Source organism: Poecilia mexicana, unplaced genomic scaffold (assembly GCF_051168715.1).
Source record: "Poecilia mexicana isolate PSO_F unplaced genomic scaffold, ASM5116871v1 scaffold_5, whole genome shotgun sequence".
NCBI lineage: Eukaryota > Metazoa > Chordata > Actinopteri > Cyprinodontiformes > Poeciliidae > Poecilia > Poecilia mexicana.
This window is the reverse complement of record NW_028263374.1, coordinates 13,228,374-13,246,193: the sequence shown is the minus strand read 5'-3', so window position 1 is coordinate 13,246,193 and position 17,820 is coordinate 13,228,374. Positions and strand designations below refer to the sequence as shown.

Genomic DNA, 17,820 nt, shown 5'->3' with positions numbered 1-17,820 from the left:
TTATTTTTGTTGATTGTACAAAAAGATGATGGGGGGATTTGCTTTTCACAAAGGATCAGGTTGGTTTGTTTTTTCCTCTAATGAATGAAATCAACATCTCGAAATTGTTGTTGTGCTATTTAGAGCTTAATTGACCTGAAACGCTATTGCCGAATGTAAAACTTGAAGAAATCTGTAACAAATATTTTATCACATTACTGAACGTACATTTATGCTGTTCAGCATTGACTGTTGTTGAGCAGAAAAGATAAGTCTCCACGATAGGAAATAAATGCAAAAGGAGGTGGAGAGAGAACTGTGACATTAATCTTCCAAGGCCCAATGACACACCAAGGCCTGCAGTCAGATTTATCAGTGATTATGCTAAAGTAGAACAGCAATCTCAACATTTTAGTTATTGCTTGCTTTCCTTTTTGGTCATTTTGTGGTGCCAAAGAGCATTTTTGCAGTCAAAGGCCTTTTTACACAAATAATGGCCACAAATTTGTACACCAACTTCTTAAACAACGCCAAGTAGCCAAAAGGAAATAGATAAGATCCTGAGAGAAAGAGACACTCTGATACTTAGACTGTCTATCAGAGAATAGCTCAACCTAACACTTGTGAATCTTTGGAAAAATATGAGGAAAGACAAATGATGGACATCCACAAGAAATAGAAGTCTTGTGCCCTCTTGTGTTTGCCAGAGAGATTACACCTTTTGCAGAACAAGTCAGTGTTGTTCCAGAACCCCTCAGTCTTTAGGTACTCCTCCCTGACGTTGACTGGGATCATCAGCGGCCACCAGTGGTGTCCTCAGCTCGCGTGTGAGATGCAGGAATCTTCACAGACATTCTCTGCTGCTGAGAAAAGCTGTGCTCCCCTGTTACGCTTTCCCCTGCAAGGCCTGACGGTGGGCTGTAGTTCCCTGCTCTGTTGTATGGAGGTGAAATCAGGGGCTTTCCAGGTTTGTAGGCCTGCTGGTCGTTGGCAGGACGGCTAACATTATAGCCATTGGCCTGGCTATTACCGTTACCTTTGCTGTGACTGTTTCCTGGACCGTTGCCGTACTTTTTGTAGCGCGATCCCTCTGCTTCTACCTCCTCCTGAACTTCATCTGTCATCTCAAAGGCCTTGCGTTTAAGACCTCCATCAGCGCTCCCTCCAAGGTTGTGGCATGGGTAACTATAACTACCTCCAACCACGGCGGGCCGAGGGGCTAGAGGAGTGGGAGCGCTAATTCCTGAGGGAAGATAGGAGGCACTGGGGTGGCTGTATCCAGAAGAAAGGCTGGTTTGGGGGTAGCAACCTGGTGGGTAGTTGTAGACCGGAGTGCTGGTGCTGTAGCTTGGCACAAGAGTAGGGGTTGGCTGCAAGGTGTGCAGAGGGGCAGGTGGAAGTGCTGCACTGGGCTGAGGGCAGTATCCGGGAGACAGATAGGCGCTGTTGTAGGCAGGAGAGTATTCCTGAGATGATGGGGCGCTGCAAGACGTAGTGCCACCGTAGCCTGGTTCCGTGACCAAGTTACTACTCACTAATGTTACACTTCCTGTGGCAGGGATTCCTACAGAGGCAGACCCCACCTTGGAGGCAGTTAGTGCCTCGAGTCCGGGGTAGCAATCCATGCCTTGGCTCAGAGCCCAGGGCTCGGTTTCAGTTTTTAGGAAACTTCCAGACTCAGAGTAGGCGCCTGCAGCAGGGCGCTCATATGACAACTCCAGACCTGAGTACTTCTCCGCATATCGCTTGAGCAGCGAAGAAGCCGTAAGAGCAGATATGTCATCACTGGCCCAAGGATACCCTGCAGGGGCATAGGTGCGCCGGGCAGCAGTACTGTAGGGGTCTTGTTTGTGGGCAGACTGGGGGGAGGTGGTGGACGTCACATCTAGGTGCTGCTCAGGCCACTGAGGTAAAGGGGCGCCGTGCTCCGGAGACCAGTGCATCTTCAACAGACCTGAAAGAAACGAGAAAGAATGAGTCAACTCACAAAACTGCAGAGAGAATGAGAGAATCAATTGATTCTCTGCTTGATTAGTCTTGACTAATACTTTAGCAATAGCAGATTGCAGATCAACAACACTCTACAGTGTGGACGCTGCCTCTTATAGCACCAGTTATGTGTTTTAAAACATCAGAAGAAATGCACAGATATGTGAAAATAGTTCAAAAATAACAAGAAGGCTGAACATATCACAGCAGAGTTGTGACTTATTATTTTGTGGGTTTAACCTCTGTCTGTGTTGCAACATGATGAATTTCTAAATGGTTGGCAAGCATCTACGTTCTCTAGAACATTAAATAAACACTATTATTTAATATGAGCAATCAGCTAATGTTTGTGTTGACATCTTAAAGCTTTACAAATATGGAAGACCTGAGCATCAGCTGCAGAACTCTGTTTGATGCATCTGTAAAACTGCAGAAAAGGATAAATTGATCACAAGATGGCAGTACTGACCACTGAACCCTTCAATGGTCATTTCAAACCGTCTGTTTTCATAATCACCATAAAAACAAAGCATTTTACACAGTCTTGTTCCTGTGCTCTTATGCTCAGATTCATCCAGGCAGGGGACAACAACCCTAACCCCTATGAGAAACTGCCAGCATAGCCCCCAGCCTGGTCTCCACAGCGATAAGCCTCGATCAGCCTGCATGCTATACCCTCTGAATCTGCTCCTCTCACATTGGAGCCATTGTTGTCTATCTGTGAGTCTCATAGTCCACAAAGCCACCCCCACCAAGCGTGTGATCTAATTCGGCCCAAACCTCAGGGGTCTGCTGGACGGAGGGAAAGTGGGTGGGGTCCCTGAGGAGAAAAATCTAAGTATTTCGTTCCTTCATGTTACATGGAGGCTAAACTGGAACTCGTATACAGATGGCCGGTTTAGTTATGATTGATTAGGCCAGAGAATAAACAAATCTAAATCTCATGTGACACGAGCAGCTATACGTCCACATGTAGACTGGGTAATCCACTGGTTTAGAGGCTGAGGGCTGGTTTTTTTGAACTGGAGTTAGGCTGACATTCCAGGCATTGCAGAGCATTATTAAACTACCCCAATCTCAGGCTTAGGCCAGAGGGGTTTTCCTGCAACAGCACTGGACAGAGGAGGAAGTTACCAGAAGATTTTGGTCTGGTTTGGAGAACATTTCCTTTATATGGTAGGATTTTACAACCAAAAATTAGTTACTTTCTTTTTCTGAGCCTTCTGCTTCCTTAAAGGTGCAACTTTTTACAGTGAACAATAAAAGTGTTGCAGGGCGCTGCTCTGCAGTGGACTGGCGACCCGTCCGGGGTGGACCCCGCCTCTTGCCTTTGACCGCTGGAGATAAGCACCAGCACGCCTTGTGACCCCACAAGTTTGTTGGATAAAGAATGGATGCATGACTTTTAACATTAATGACCTAAATAGCAACTCAAATTTTCACTGCTTACTCTTAAAGCTTCATGTATTTTAAAGAAGAGCTGAATAAAGTAGGATATTGATATTGCTGAAATAAACAAGAAGCCTATATGTTTGGACCCATTAGTTTGACTGATCTGAAGTCAGCTCCTGCAGATCTACTTACTGAATCTACAGTACTGGACCGACGGTGGTTTAATGCAGATTAATAAATCAGTTTGAAAAGCTTGGACTAGGGCTGAAACGATTCCTCGAATGATTCGAGTACCTCGATTACTAAAATTCCTCGAGGAAAATTTACCTGCCTCGAAGCTTCGTTAATTTATGTTTTATTAGTTAGCGCACCGTGTTCCGGCCGGGACTTCATTTGCGTTGCGCGGAGCTCTCACTTCCGCCTCTGAGTTGTTGACAAAAGCTAAGTCTCAGCGGTATAAAGTCCAATCTTCAAGATTGGCTCGTGGGGATTTTATTGATTGATGATAATGCCCGACTTTTTATCGTTTTTGGGGAACCAATAAGCATCCTTAAAATGACTGGGGAATGCCTGGAGTACGGCAGCATTTCTCCTCCGGGGCTGCTGGTTGAAAGCGAACGGCGGGAAGAGCGCTGAGGTGAGCGGATAGCCTGAACAGGGCGGGCGGCTGAGTAGCTGATGCTTACCGTGTAAATGTAGCTTTACCGACGAACCGCACAATACATTTCATATCCCGGTCTGAAGGAACGGGTGGCGGAGCGCATCGTACATGGCTGGTAGATGAGTTTCTGAGTGTGACCAGTGAAGGTGTCGTAAATATCCCGTATTGCTTCCCCCCGTGTTCGTCCCCTGGTCTAACGGTTCGTCAGTCCGCTGGTCTATTTCCTCCCCTCCACCCCATGTTCGTTCATTCGCCCTCTCCTCCCACTCCAGACGGCATTTCCCGTATTTTCAAACCCAAAGCGTGACAGGTTAGGTGGCAAGGTGAGTTTAATTAATCTATTAAACTCACTGAAGATGAATAAAAGCTGGATTGTAGACATTTTTTATAAGCATATTTGTGAGCCTGCCTCTTTGTTATTAAATTCAATATAATTTCAGATTTTTCTATAACTTTTCTTCTGGTTAACTTAGAAAGTGAGCTATTATTGTTACAGGTTAGTTTTCCAAACTACAAAAAAGCAACTGTTAGGGATGCTCAAATATGAAAAATTGGACTGATATTGATATCTGATAGTAACACCGGTATTATGCCAGATTTACCAATATTTCATTTTATTATTTTTTTTTTATCCGATTACTCGATTAATTGTAAGAATAATCGATAGATTACTCGATTACTAAAATATTCGTTTACAACAGCCCTAGCTTGGACCAATCCCATTCAGCTTGCAGAAGAGCACAAGCTTGACCTTTAACAGATAACAGGGAGGATAAACAGTATTTCATCACCTGGTCTATGTCATTTTATGCCAAAAGTATTATTATTATTATTTGTTTGCCTAAACGTCTTTTGGCAAAAAAATTTTCCCATTGTTTTAGGAAGGTGAAGATTTTATACTTTTGTCTGTCGTGGAACTGTGAGATTTTGTTAAGGAAAGGACATTCTCTGAAAAAAACACACAGAGAGTCTGCTGTCTCAGTACTCATTGCTAATATAAGGTGCTAATGACCGTTTAAATGTCACCTCCATCATAATATTGTCTTTGTTTGAATTAGCATCAATACAACCATGTTTTACTGCTTTCTCTCTCCAGGTGTCCCATTGCCTCTCATCCTAATATAAATAATTATCCACCTCTCAAGGCAGAACAGCTTATTTTTGAAGGCTGTTTCAATATTTTCTTGTACGTGTTAAAAGGAAACCAGAATTGACAAAAATCAATATCTGCTGGTCAAACCTCTACAAAAACCGTAGATCAGAAATTGTTCACAAATCTCAGATAAATTATTCTTAGCTAAAAAAGATCTTTGTAGGATTCTTTCAACCTTTAACTTAACTTAGTCTACGTCAGTTGTGTTTGAATACCCAAAACATGCACTGTCTAACAACAGCATTCGATTTGATACATGGAGGATTTTTAGTCTTCATGTTTTTTCTGCTCATAATAATTAGTGAAGGTAAGGCAGAGACCAGTCTACTAGAGAATAGAGCTCTAGACTTAAGGATTTTGGCATTCAGTTTTTGATAGAAGGAGAGAGAGAAATGAGAAAAACGATAAATCAATCAAATATAAATTATTGAGCTTGTTTTAATTTATCATGCAATTAATTGATTTATTGCATATTGTGGCAGACCTAGCCATGACAACAGAACTATTTAAAATCAAATTGTTTTTAATGATAAGTCGAGTCAAAAAGATATATATCCAAAACAATCTGACTGTAGGGAATGCACACCTTCCAAAAAAGTGAATTTTATGTTGTTGGTCTACAGAATATTTCTCCAAACGTCCTGGAGATAATCAAGATGCTTTGGAAAATGTGAGATCAGTAGGCCTAGTGGGGCTGGCAGTGCTTTCTTTGGATGTTGTTCAGGAGGAGTCTTTGCTCCTCTCTTGAAGTTATTCCAGTAAGCCAAATCCCTCTAAGGTTCGTTACTGTTCCATGTTTCTTTCATTTGTGGATGATGACTCTCACTGTGGTTCACTGATGTCCCAAATCCTTAGAAATTGCTTCGTAAACCTTTTCGGTCTTATAGATGTCAGTGATTTTCTTTTGCATCCATCAGTTCTTCAAATTACTTCAATCAGGGCCTGGTGTTTTCTGTTTTAAGGCCTTCCGTCCTACCATATGTTAGCAGACAGATATATTTGAGCTGTTTGTTGATTCCAAAGCTTTGGCAGTAATCAGACCTGGGAGTGGAAAGTGTAATTGAACCCAGGTTAAGTTTAAAAATAAAAATAGTTTTGCATAATAAATAAAATCATAACTTGAAATCTGACTTTTGTGTTTACTCAGGTTTTCTCTGTCTGATATTAAAATTTGTTTGATCAACTGAATCGTCAAAGTGTGACAAAAAAGCAGAAAGAGTGGACATCTGGGGCAAATATTTTTCCACAGAACTGCATTATGAAGAAAGAAACCTCCAAACATCCACATTGTCACCATTGTTGCTTACATTTTTGGATGTTTTATTCTCAAAACTACATGATTTTATCTTTCAAGGACGCATACGAGTTATTCTTGATCTCTGGGTCTGAGTGGACTCCAGTTTGAACGGCGATCCACTGCGTGGTCAGTATGAGTAATTAGGGGTTAATAAGATGGAAGTGTGTGTGGGGGAAGGGCTTTGCTGTGATGGGATTTGGGGGTTGTGGGGCATCAGAGATGGCTCCTGGACTGGATGAGTTAAAAAGAAAAAAAAGTCACCCCTCTGTAGCTGAAGGGTCTCTGTTAGCGTTTTTCTCTACTCACAATAAACAAAGAGATCCCCTGAAGTTGGACAGACACTTGGAAATACACACACACAAACACACACACACACACAGAAAAGCCCCAACAGCAAAGTGAACTCCCACATTGCGGTTCGTCCTGCAGCGCTGGGCTTCGGATGGCCAGCAAGCAGAGGGACTCCTGACCAACCATTGGATGATTCAGGCTGCAGGCATGCCAGGAATCTAACCTGAGATGAAGATATATTTTCCATACACTCAGCAGACTTGGCAAATTTCCAAAATCTGGGAAAAGGACAGTGGAAATGCTAACAATGCTGGCAACATATCAGCTGTTGGAGTTTTGTCATTGGAGCTGATTCTCATCCTGCCAGTAGGTGGCGTTATCCATAGTTTCCACACCATGACTGGCTGTGCTTTTGTACCCAGAACCAGCCTGGGAAAAAAAAAAAAAAAACAGTCTTCTTTCAGCCAGCTGACTGTCAGTGTACAGCCATGGCCAGGGGAAGAGGGCCACTATTGTATGAAACTGGAAAACACTGGTAATGGAGGAACTCTCTCTGGCATAATAAAAGGAAAAACTATAATTCAAATCTCAGTTTGAAACATTAACTTTTTAAAACCGTGGTGTAGCTGTAAAAGAGAAATCAGCTCAAGTCTACATTAGAAATACGTAATAATTACTGAGGCTAAAGCCAGTGGACTCACTGCCAAGCTGCCTGTGTCCTTGCTGACGCAGTAAATGAGGGCTACGTTGTTATGTAAGCAGTGACCACTGGCTAAAACACAATGTCAAAGTGAAGGAGAATGGACCCTCCCGCTCCCTGAACTTCCCTTTACTCCTTTTTCCTGGTGTGCAAAGTGTAACCAGTGCAGTGCAAACTTTGCACCACACCAGGTTCAGTTTGATCCAGATCAGAAGATCCAAAGACTAATAAGAATCTGATTTATGTTTGCTTCATTTATATTTATCTCTTGCGCAATATAGTAAAGATGTGACTCTGTCCCAATCTGTGTGGTCACTTTTTTTACCCTCCCCCACTCCTTTAGCTCCACACATGTGGCAGAGGCCGGACTGTGCCCCCCCACCGCCCCACCTCCTCCTCTCTGCTCATTGTGTCCACTCATATATCAACCCTGCAGCTGACCAGTCCCTCCTCACGTCTTCCCCATCTGTCCTTCCCTTTGCTTGCTCCTCAGTCGCTGCAGCTTCCATCTTCACCTAAACTCCTAATGAGGAATCTACGGTGGGCTGCGGCTTTCTTAACAAGCTGTCACGATTACTGTTAGAGGGGTAATGCATTTGTGGAGGCCGACATTTATGTGGCCCACCATTCAAAGCTAATGAGAGGCTGTTGACACCGGGTTACTAACGATGTGGCTTTCATTCACAGCACTGCTTCACCCCGGTAACTGCCGACTTTAAAAAGCGCTAAAATGCCTCATCATTCTCTCTTGGCGTCACACTATCATCATTATGTACAGAGCGCCCTTAATGAGGTGTGGGACGATGGTGATTACATGTTTGCTTGTTTGTTTTTGCAGGCTGATCCGTGATGGGTCAGTGTGGCAGATTTTATTGTGGGGTGAAAAAGAAGCAAATGGACGCTATCTTAGGAATGCATTTAGTCAAGACAGCGGAGAACTAACACAATGCTGTGAGTCACTTTGAGGAAGGAATGTGACAAATGCATGTTACCAAAAACTCCTATCTACTCAGACAACTCCCGCATTCTCTGTTGAAGCCACAGGACATTTTTCTGTCTGATTCACAATGCGTAGACATGGAGAGCAATTCCCTCTGCTTTATTCTAATCAGGTTAGTGTTGTAATCCTGTTAAAGGCTGACCTGATCAATAACCCAGTCAGTCAATATAAGAATATGAAAAAAGCCTGGACTCTTAAAACTAGGGGGATGAAAAAGATGCCTTTTTTTTCTTTTTTGCTAACCAAGTTCTGGACCTATGTTTTGTGTTGGGTAATGGCTGAGCCAGCAAACTGGGTTGGGTTTTCAAAGTAACAATTTGCTTCAAGTGAAAAACGTCACTAATAAGCAAGTTTAAATTTTTTTTTTTCACTTTTAGTTTATTTGTGCCATAAAAATGATCAGTTTAACCCTTTAACACACTTGCATGCAAGACACCGGCATCCTCATGATAGTCGAGGGGTTTTAAAAAGAGGTGAAGGCAACATACTCATAATGTCTAAAATATCTGCTTCCGTGTCATACAACATTGCTTATTTTATTGACTTTATAATATTTTCTTTGGTGGAAACACCAATTTGAAAAATTAGCTAGCATTAGCTTGTGTTAGCTGCAGGTAGTGTGGCTGCACGATCTGACCTGGAAGCGCAGTCAGTACCAGCAGCTCATTTGCACGTGCGCCAAAAAAAATATTCCCGGATAATTGCTATAATGTAGATCTACAAAGACTAACAATTATTTTATTAACTGCAAAATAACCTATTTTCCAAGACAGCTGTTTTGTCCTTGATGAATAATAATGATCATAACCGTGAAAGTTGTATTTACGATGTCAATGCGCCCCCTGGTGGAACCAGAATATATCCCACAAATACACATATATTTCTCCATCTTTCCTCACATTTGATAATTGTACACAGGCACATATATTACTTAATTTTAATTTTAATTTTTTCATAACATAGCAGTCTACTAAAATGTGATTTAACTGCTGTTACCTGTATTTTTTTCATTCTCTTTAAATTATACACTATTTTCATGATTACAGTGAAGTACAAAAAAGAAAAAATAAAGAAATAAAAATACTGTCTCAGAAGTATTTTTAGCGCAAATGAGCTACCAGTACGTGTTCCTGGGATAAGTCATGCAGCCAAAGGTAGAACTCTGATACTGGCTTACGTAAAAGTAAACCTCAGTTTTTGGTGTCATTATCTCAACACATTAACTTTAATAATATTTAACAATGTAATTTCATTTTATTTTATTTTGTGGATGTAACAATAATCAGTCTCACGCGATTAGAAGAAAGTAGATTTTGGCCTTATGTCTGGGAAAACTGGACCCTTGTTTGTTTTGTTTTGTTTCCATTCCAGGTTTGACTAGCTCACACACTGTGATATTTATTCTTACCTATTTCTGAGCTGGCTCTTCACCTAAAAATAATTTAACAACCTGGAAGTTTACCGAATGCTTGTTTTTATTCATAGAACTGCAGAGTCAAAATAAATAACGCTTCCTTTGAACAAAAAAGCACCAGATGCACAACTTGCTTTACTGCAAAACATGTTTTGGAATCTAATAGCTGTTTAAACTGTACACCATTCGCATGGAGAGACTGGAAAAACAGCAACTGAACACTTTTTGTGAAATTCCTCCAAACGAAGCCTGGAGGCTCAGCTGTTAAAACCATTAGCATTTCTGCTTTCTCAACATGACTTCTCAAAGACACCCACCCCTCTCCTCTCATTTCCCTCCACTCACTCACCCTCCCTGCAGCTTGCTTCCCTCTAACCAAACCACAGGAGACGGACAAAAGATGAGCCACAAGAAGAATGAAACATGAAAAACAGACTGGAGGTGAGGATCTGCACACACCAAAAGCTGCCAGGACTTACTGTATGGGGTGGCAGGACTGAGCATTCTGCAGCCCTGGCCCCAGGTGAAGAGAAGAGGACCAGGTCCACTTGTCCTTACTGAGGACCCAGCTGCATGCTGATGGGGCCCAAGTCGATCCTGCTGTAGACTGTGTGGCTGCTGTCTCTGCAAGTGGCCAGCCTCAAGTACAGCTCCATGGTTCAGCTCACACTTTCAACACCAACGTTCCAACTGAAGAGGAAAACGGCCACAACGTTATTTATGCAGGAGTGCTTTTGTGTAAAGAGGGACACAGAAATGTTCAGAATGCAAAGCGAAACTAAAAGACATAACTTATATTCAGAAGTTTAATTTGGCTTCAGGTCATTTCACCCCTTTTGCCAAATTGTACACCTTTTTATTGCTACAACTTCCCATTTTTCACCCAGTTTTGTCTTATTTTGGTTCAGATGCAGATTAACCTTGTGAAATATTCCAGTCTAACAAACTGAAATATCTCTGGAGCAGAACGCCAGCTGTTATGAGACATTGCTGCAACTTTCATTAGTATTCCTGGTCCCACTGACTTGAATCAAAAGGTTACATCTCCTTCTTTGCCTTTAGTCAAGCTCGACAGAGGTTTATTATTAGGTCACTATTTTAGTCAGGTGTGTTGAAGCAGAGACACAAAAAGTTGCAGGAACCTGAGGATTTTAGTTTGGGAACATTTTTAGTAAATGTTATGGGAGTCAAAAAAAAATCCTACTGTAGACTATGATTAAGATGAATTAATTTAGTTTATATTTAGCCAGAGCAGGCATGAAACATCCCCATAATGTGTACGAATTGACTGATGCTTGGTTGGTAGAAAACATCCTGAATCAAACCTGCAAGAAAGCAAATCATACAGGCCATTTTATTCTGCTGTGATTCCATGAATTAGCTGAAAGAAACATGAGATTTATTTTCTGTGCCAATACTGGCAGGTGTAGTGTGATTTTTAATTAGCAATAATGGGATCCTGCACCTATGCAATAACAGCAGTGTGTTTTTTTTTTAAATAGTCTTTTTTTTGTGTGTCTATGTGAAAAATATAAAAGGATTAAAATTATCCAAAGGCTAGAACCTGATTATGTAATGTACATTTTAATTATTTCATATTTCTCCTAGAATAAAAAAGGAAATAATATCAAACTTAGGACTGATAAAAATAGTCAGACAAAAACTAATCTTAGCCCCAATAAGGATTTTAAAAAGTTTTTAATAGTCTGTAATTTCCTGTTTTCAAGTACCTACATACCAATAATCAATTGACTTAACATATTAGGTCTTTTTTTTCAACCCGAGCGAAATGTAGTGACCATATTACTGAAGACAAAACAGCTTCTGATTTTTCACCTAAATATGCGATTCAGAAATCACTCAGCACTTTGGCCAGAACTAAGAAACAGACGTTAAAACAGACAATATGAAGAAATCAAAATAAACAAATGAAATGTATGCAACCTTTGTAAGCTTATCCTTTCCTGTCTTAAATTCACACGTAAAAAATTATTTGCATATAAAACTGTCTGGCCATTTGCTGGAGCCCAGCAAATTTACAGGGGTGACTATTGCCCACCTCTGGCCCCCCATTGGTGGCGCCACTGAAGCCGCATATGAATATTTTTCGACCTTTAAATTAAAGACCATTTGGAGATATTACGTCGTTTGACGTAAAAAAAACATACTAATGCTTCATTTCATTCCTTTAATGTCACATTAAGCACTTTTAATGCGGTCAAGCTTTGGAAAGTGGAGGGAAAAAAGACCCCCATATATAAATCGTCAACATTTGCTGGGGTTGTCATGCGCATATATTCTTCTTAGCCTTATTTTCACTTTACTGTGTTAAAGTTTAGCAACCTGACACAAAACAGGCTTCACTTTGCAAAGAAAAAAAATCGCGCTCTCAAACCCCAAAAACTCGGAACCATATCATTTGCAAACAGAACTTTGCACTCTTCCTTCAAAGAGGACTTTCTCCTGCCTGACACCGATTTTCCGTTTCTGTAAAGAAAGTCAAACCCGAGAGAAAACAGACCGACTGAACTGACGTGTTAGAATGACGACTCGAAAGAAAATGACGGGCCATGAGTGCAAAGAGACAAACTTTTAAAAAAAAGTGTGCAAAAAAAAAATAAAATAAATAAAAATGACGAGAACGGCAGCGGATGGACAGAAATGCGCAAGAAGCTGAGGTAATATTTGCATCGTTTAGGGGAATTAAAACAACTTTCTCAACAAGTGAGGAAATGCTTACAGACCTGACCATCCCTGGATGTGCTCGGTTAGCGCTCCGGTGCGGAAAGTAATCCAATATTCCTCAAAATACAGCAGGGGGGAGTCGATGTAAACGGGATTGTAGTTGAGTGTTCAGGAGGGGAGGGGTGGGGGGGTGTCTCTCTCTCTCTCTCTTTCGCTCCCTCACTTGTGGGACCCTATCCTCTTCTCTCCCACTCTCCCTCCCCCATCTGACTCCCACCTCCGTCCCTCCCTCCTGGTGACAACAGAGCCTCTCACACATACACACACACACACACGCACGCACGCACACACATCCCCTCCCCCAACCATGCACCCACCTCCTCCCCCTTCTGTCTTTTGTTCAAACTATTCTAGCAGGAAGGGAAAGAGAGAGAGGAGAGGGAAAAGTGACCAATCATGCAGTGTCAGAGAAGAGCATAATGATCCCTGCTGTGTGTGCATGTATGCATGCATAAATATAATATATATATATCAGTGTGTGCAGAGGTGCATTGGAGTGTCCTCCCACTTGGGAGATTGGAAGCCCTCAGTTTGATGAATGGGCGTGCTGGGACACATGCGAGGGCAGATTTTTTTGAATTTTCTCCTTCAGTGATCACATGAGAAGTTCAGTTATTGCCAATGACTTCTATCGATCCGGTGCATTGATCTGAGTGTTGTTGGGAGGGAGGGCTTGAAGCAACCGTGTCAATATTACCTAATTCCTGTTGTGACCCATCCCCCTCAATGCACACGCACACACACGCACACGCAGCACTCATCAGGCTGCAAACATGCAGTAAAATCAGCTCAGATATTTGAGTCAGTGGAGTCACTTTTTCACCTGTAGTTTAATTTAATAATCCAACCATTTTCACATGGTTACATTCTTTTTTTCTTCCTTTTTGAGCCATTAATTACACACATTCAGGTGGTTTTGCACACAGAAGCACAGCTGTGACTCTGCATTTAGAGTTATGTTATAGGGTGCTCATGTTACCACGCAGAAACACTCATGGCGCTGCAGGATGCTCCGCTTCAGCTTCAGATAGGATTACACACACGTGAACATGTTGGACACATGTGAGCCATGTTTTAAAGATTAGTTGCTAATAGCAAAACGTGAGATCTTCCTTTTAATTTTTCGCTGCCTAAAATATTAATGCCCTTTAAATGTTTCACATTTTGTTTATTTTTACATCCAGTATTTCATTAGGATTTTATTTGATAGACCAACATAGAGTACCATGTAGTTGTGAGATGAATAAATGGTTTAAAGTTTTGGGTTTCTAAATGTGCCGCCCCCAACTAGAAAATGTGTGGCATTTGTATTTATCCTCCCTTTACAACCAGGTACAGCTGTAAGTTTTCACGGTTTATCTCTTCCAGCTTTGCTCGTCCAGTGACTGGACAGATACCATCTCTTGACATATATTTTCAAGTCTGGCCACAAGATCTGAACTTTGTTGTTGCAGCATCTGAATATGCTTTGGAATAAACCATTTGATTGTAGCTCCGGGTGCATGGTTAGGTTGCTGATCTGCTGGAAAGTAAAACTTTCTCCCAGTGTCAAGTCTTTTGCAGCAATTAATAGATTGTCTGTTTGACTGCCGCTCCACCAACTTTGACCAGTTTTTGTGTTCTTACTGAAGAACAGCGTCCCCACAGCATAATACTGTTACCACCATGTAAACAGGCTGAAATGCACTTTTGTGCTACATGTGGACAAAATCTTACTTCTTTCACATCTTTGTTGAGTCGCTTTCATGGCTTGTGGCAAATCTATGTCTTATTTTAAGCAGTGGCGTCATGGATCGAACACTGCATCACGAGACGCTTATTGTTTTACCACCTGCTAATGTTTAAAACTTCTCCACAACTTCATCTCTGACCTGTCTGCTGGATTGGTTGAGCTTCATGAAGCAGTTTAGTCACTTTAAAAACAGTGTATCATTTTCCTTCAGTTTCAGATTGATGTTCTACTTTCTGTTGGTGTATCACAGAAAATCTCAATAAAAAACACAAACGCTATTGAATGCTATTGGATACTGATGTATCACTTTAAATAGAGCTCTATTGCACTAATTGTAAACAGCAATTAGTGCAAGAGAGCACTAATTGCTGTTTGCTATTAGTGCCTCGGAAGGTTGCAGGAGTAACCAAAAAAATCGGACTGAACTGTGAGTTAAAATGTTGCCGCCAACAGTAGTGGAGAGGCCTGTTACAAGACCTTTCATAGGTGACTCAGAAGAGTAATGGCTAGTGCAGCGCTCAGCCCTTTCAGCCTTACATGCTTTGCTGACAGACCCTGAAAAAAAAAGCCACTCTGTTATTCTGCAGACAAGAAAACAATACATCTGAACAATCCCAAATGTGCTGCAGAAGCTGTTCCTTTCATCACAGGTAAGGTGGGCGGCTTGATACATTCTCACTGCCTGAGTCGAAACTGCCAGAGGTGTTCTGTCTCTTTACCGCTGAAAACGCCGCTCCATATAAGAATAAAAATGCCTAAGTGGGTCAAAGGAGAAAGAGGAAGGACAGACGCCAGAGCGAGCAGGTCCAAACATAAAGGCGCGGCTACCAGCAGCAGGTTGGAGGAGAAGTTTACTGACAGATTTACATTAAAGCTGCCCCACTGTACGGCAACGCAAACATGTAGGAAGACATAAACACTCATCCATGTTAGACATTGTGGAAATTGGAAATGGTAACGCTAACGCTGTGCGTCTTTAGGCCTGTGGGTGGGAAAGGTCACATGATATCACGCATGAGAAGCTCAGCTGTTAGCCATTCTAATTCTGTCTCGAGCAGCTGAGCACTGACCCACTGCTCCACTGAACTGTCCCTGTAATGATACTGGTGCAGGGCAGGCATGTGTGTGTGTGAGTGGGTGGGTGTGTGGATGACTGCGTGAACATGTATGGGGTTGGAGTAACTGTTAAAAATAAATTAAACGCAGGTAACACTTATGGATAACCAGGTTTGCTTTGTTGCTATTAAGGGGCAAATCAGTGACGAATTGATCAATGTTAAACAACAAATGGGAAAAATTTAGATATAGATTAGATATTTAGGTTAAAGGTGAGTGAAATAATAAAAAGTGGAAGGACAACAACATGGATTTATCACTAGTAAGCAGTTACTTATCCTATGCATATCGTTAATTAACTTATGATTGTGTATTTCATAGCAAACTAGGAAATACTGGTTCAATTACATAGCTTGAACAATAGCAACATGTTAACATTTGTTATGTTAGTACTTTAACTCCTTTAATCGCATTACAACAGATTTGGCTTATTGGCAAAGGTGTTTGCAGATGAGCAGCTAGGATGTTTGCCCTGATGTGACTCATTAAGGTTCAGGGAGATTTGTGGAGCACTTTATAGACTTCAGAGGAAACACACTACTGAAGTGAAGTGAATGTATTCACTGAAGTGAATGTATTTTCTCTGAAGACTGAACTTTCTGATCGTTTGGGACACCTGGAAAAAAGGCTCCTCTGCAGAATAAAAGTTGAATGCTACCATATGTTGTGTGCCATGCAGATAGTTAAGCTTCAGTAATTCTCTATCATTTAGAGAAGTAATTCAAAATCATTTATAAAGAACTGGATCAAAACGTCCCAGACTGATCTGGAAACAAGCAATGTTTTTTTTTTTTTTTTTTTTTCCCCAGCAGAGCAGAGAAATCAAAATATAGAAATTCAGTGATCATGGCCAGTAAACTCCTCTGACCTTCATGGTATTGAATTTATTGCACTGTCTTGTACTTCTTTAAAACTTGCAAAATGTTTGCTATTGAACTTCAGTTTATAGAGATGGATTTATTTTTTTGAAAAATCAAAAATCTAGAACTATTGACACGGTAAAGCTTGTTATAATCAAAGTTTCTTTTTGCTGCACCACCTCCTCTAAAAAAGAGGTGAGCTGGAATGTTTCAGAGACATTTTTAAGCCATTGTTCACATAAAAACAATGTGATCTGCTCTGTACAACTGTAAACAGGATTTAGCTCCTTATGAGATATCAGTTGTCAATAAATCTTGATTTCATTCCTCAATGGTTATTTAGTAACTGAGACTACTGTGTTGTACATAAGAGTCACATATGTAGCTACAAACCCTTCATTCCTACTGGTCTGAGCATGTTCAGGGATAATGTGAAGGGTCAATTATGAGGCAGAAAGAGAGAGAGCAACAAACTCAGAGAAAGGGCAAAACAGGAACAGGAAATATTTCGGAAAAGAACAGGATATATGTGCATTGTTGGTATTGTCTCTCATAGGAGACCCTTTCAGTGCTGTCCAAGTTCTGGTATTTGAGGGTTGGTCTGTGTTTCTGTATTCACCACGAGCCTTAAAGACAGAAATATAAACCAGCATCTGGATGCTGCTTTGTAAGCCAATGCTTTAAGCAGACTTTAGTAAAACACATCAGCAGTGCCGATTATGTCAATAAAAGTGATCACAAATATAAAGACACATGAGAGGTAATAGAACGTATCCAAAGTGCCACTCCTTCGCAAGGGTAAGTGAAGAAAAATGTACACATTCTTTCAATATTTTACAACATGTGTAATAGTTTCACTGCAGAAAGCATTTAGAAAGCACTGCTTTCTAAAATTGCCTTTCTAAAATGAGTGACACAAACAATCAAACCTTTTTATGATATTCTAATCTTTTCAGATGGGTCTGTTTTGCACTCAGTCTGCAGCTTCACGTTTGCTGTGACAGGGCTAACTTCCAAAGGTTTGGTCAGCTGAATTTGAAAATACGTCTTCGTTTATTCTTAACATGCTTTCTGTAAATGTTCATTGCAGACCACTGCATGATCTCATTGCCTTCAAGTTCATTTTGTCACATAATGTGCTTTTAGCACCATTAAACTCTAAGTTCTTGATAACTTTCCATCAGTAAGTAATGCAAAATGACCAGCAATCTCAAAGAACTCCCATACAGCTCATATAGCATGTTTGAAAATGCTTCTCTGTTTAGTGACCTAAAGCTCTATCAAGCCAGAGCACTGAGACTCAAGGCAGATACCCAGATGGTTTCAGTTAGAGTTTCAGGTCTACATATTTCTACAAGTTTTGTCTTGCAAAACAGACAAATGAACTCACCATTCATTTTCAGGTGAGAATCAAAGAGATGCCTAATAAGCCTGTTATACACACTCAACAAAGCCAGTGAATAGAAGTGTGGTGGGAAATGCAGTTGCTCT

The 17,820-nt window shown here is 41.0% G+C and overlaps 1 protein-coding gene across 1 annotated transcript; it reads right to left on the bottom strand.

The window, feature by feature from the left end:
* Positions 1-10,602, bottom strand: LOC106931703 (fidgetin-like protein 2). Its single transcript, XM_015009977.2, has 2 exons — positions 10,356-10,602; positions 1-1,933 (listed from the first exon to the last, which is right to left on the bottom strand). The coding sequence occupies exons 1-2, from the start codon at positions 10,378-10,380 to the stop codon at positions 774-776; spliced, it is 1,185 nt and encodes a 394-aa protein (XP_014865463.2). The 5' UTR covers positions 10,381-10,602; the 3' UTR covers positions 1-773.
* Positions 10,603-17,820: the final 7,218 nt, after the last annotated feature.

Excerpts from the sequence above, each read along its gene's own strand:
- LOC106931703 (XM_015009977.2), bottom strand. The coding sequence starts at position 10,380 with ATGCTCAGTCCTGCCACCCCATACA. Across the intron at positions 1,934-10,355 it reads CAGTCCTGCCACCCCATACA|GTCTGTTGAAGATGCACTGG; the intron begins GTAAGTCCTGGC and ends CGTTTCTTTCAG.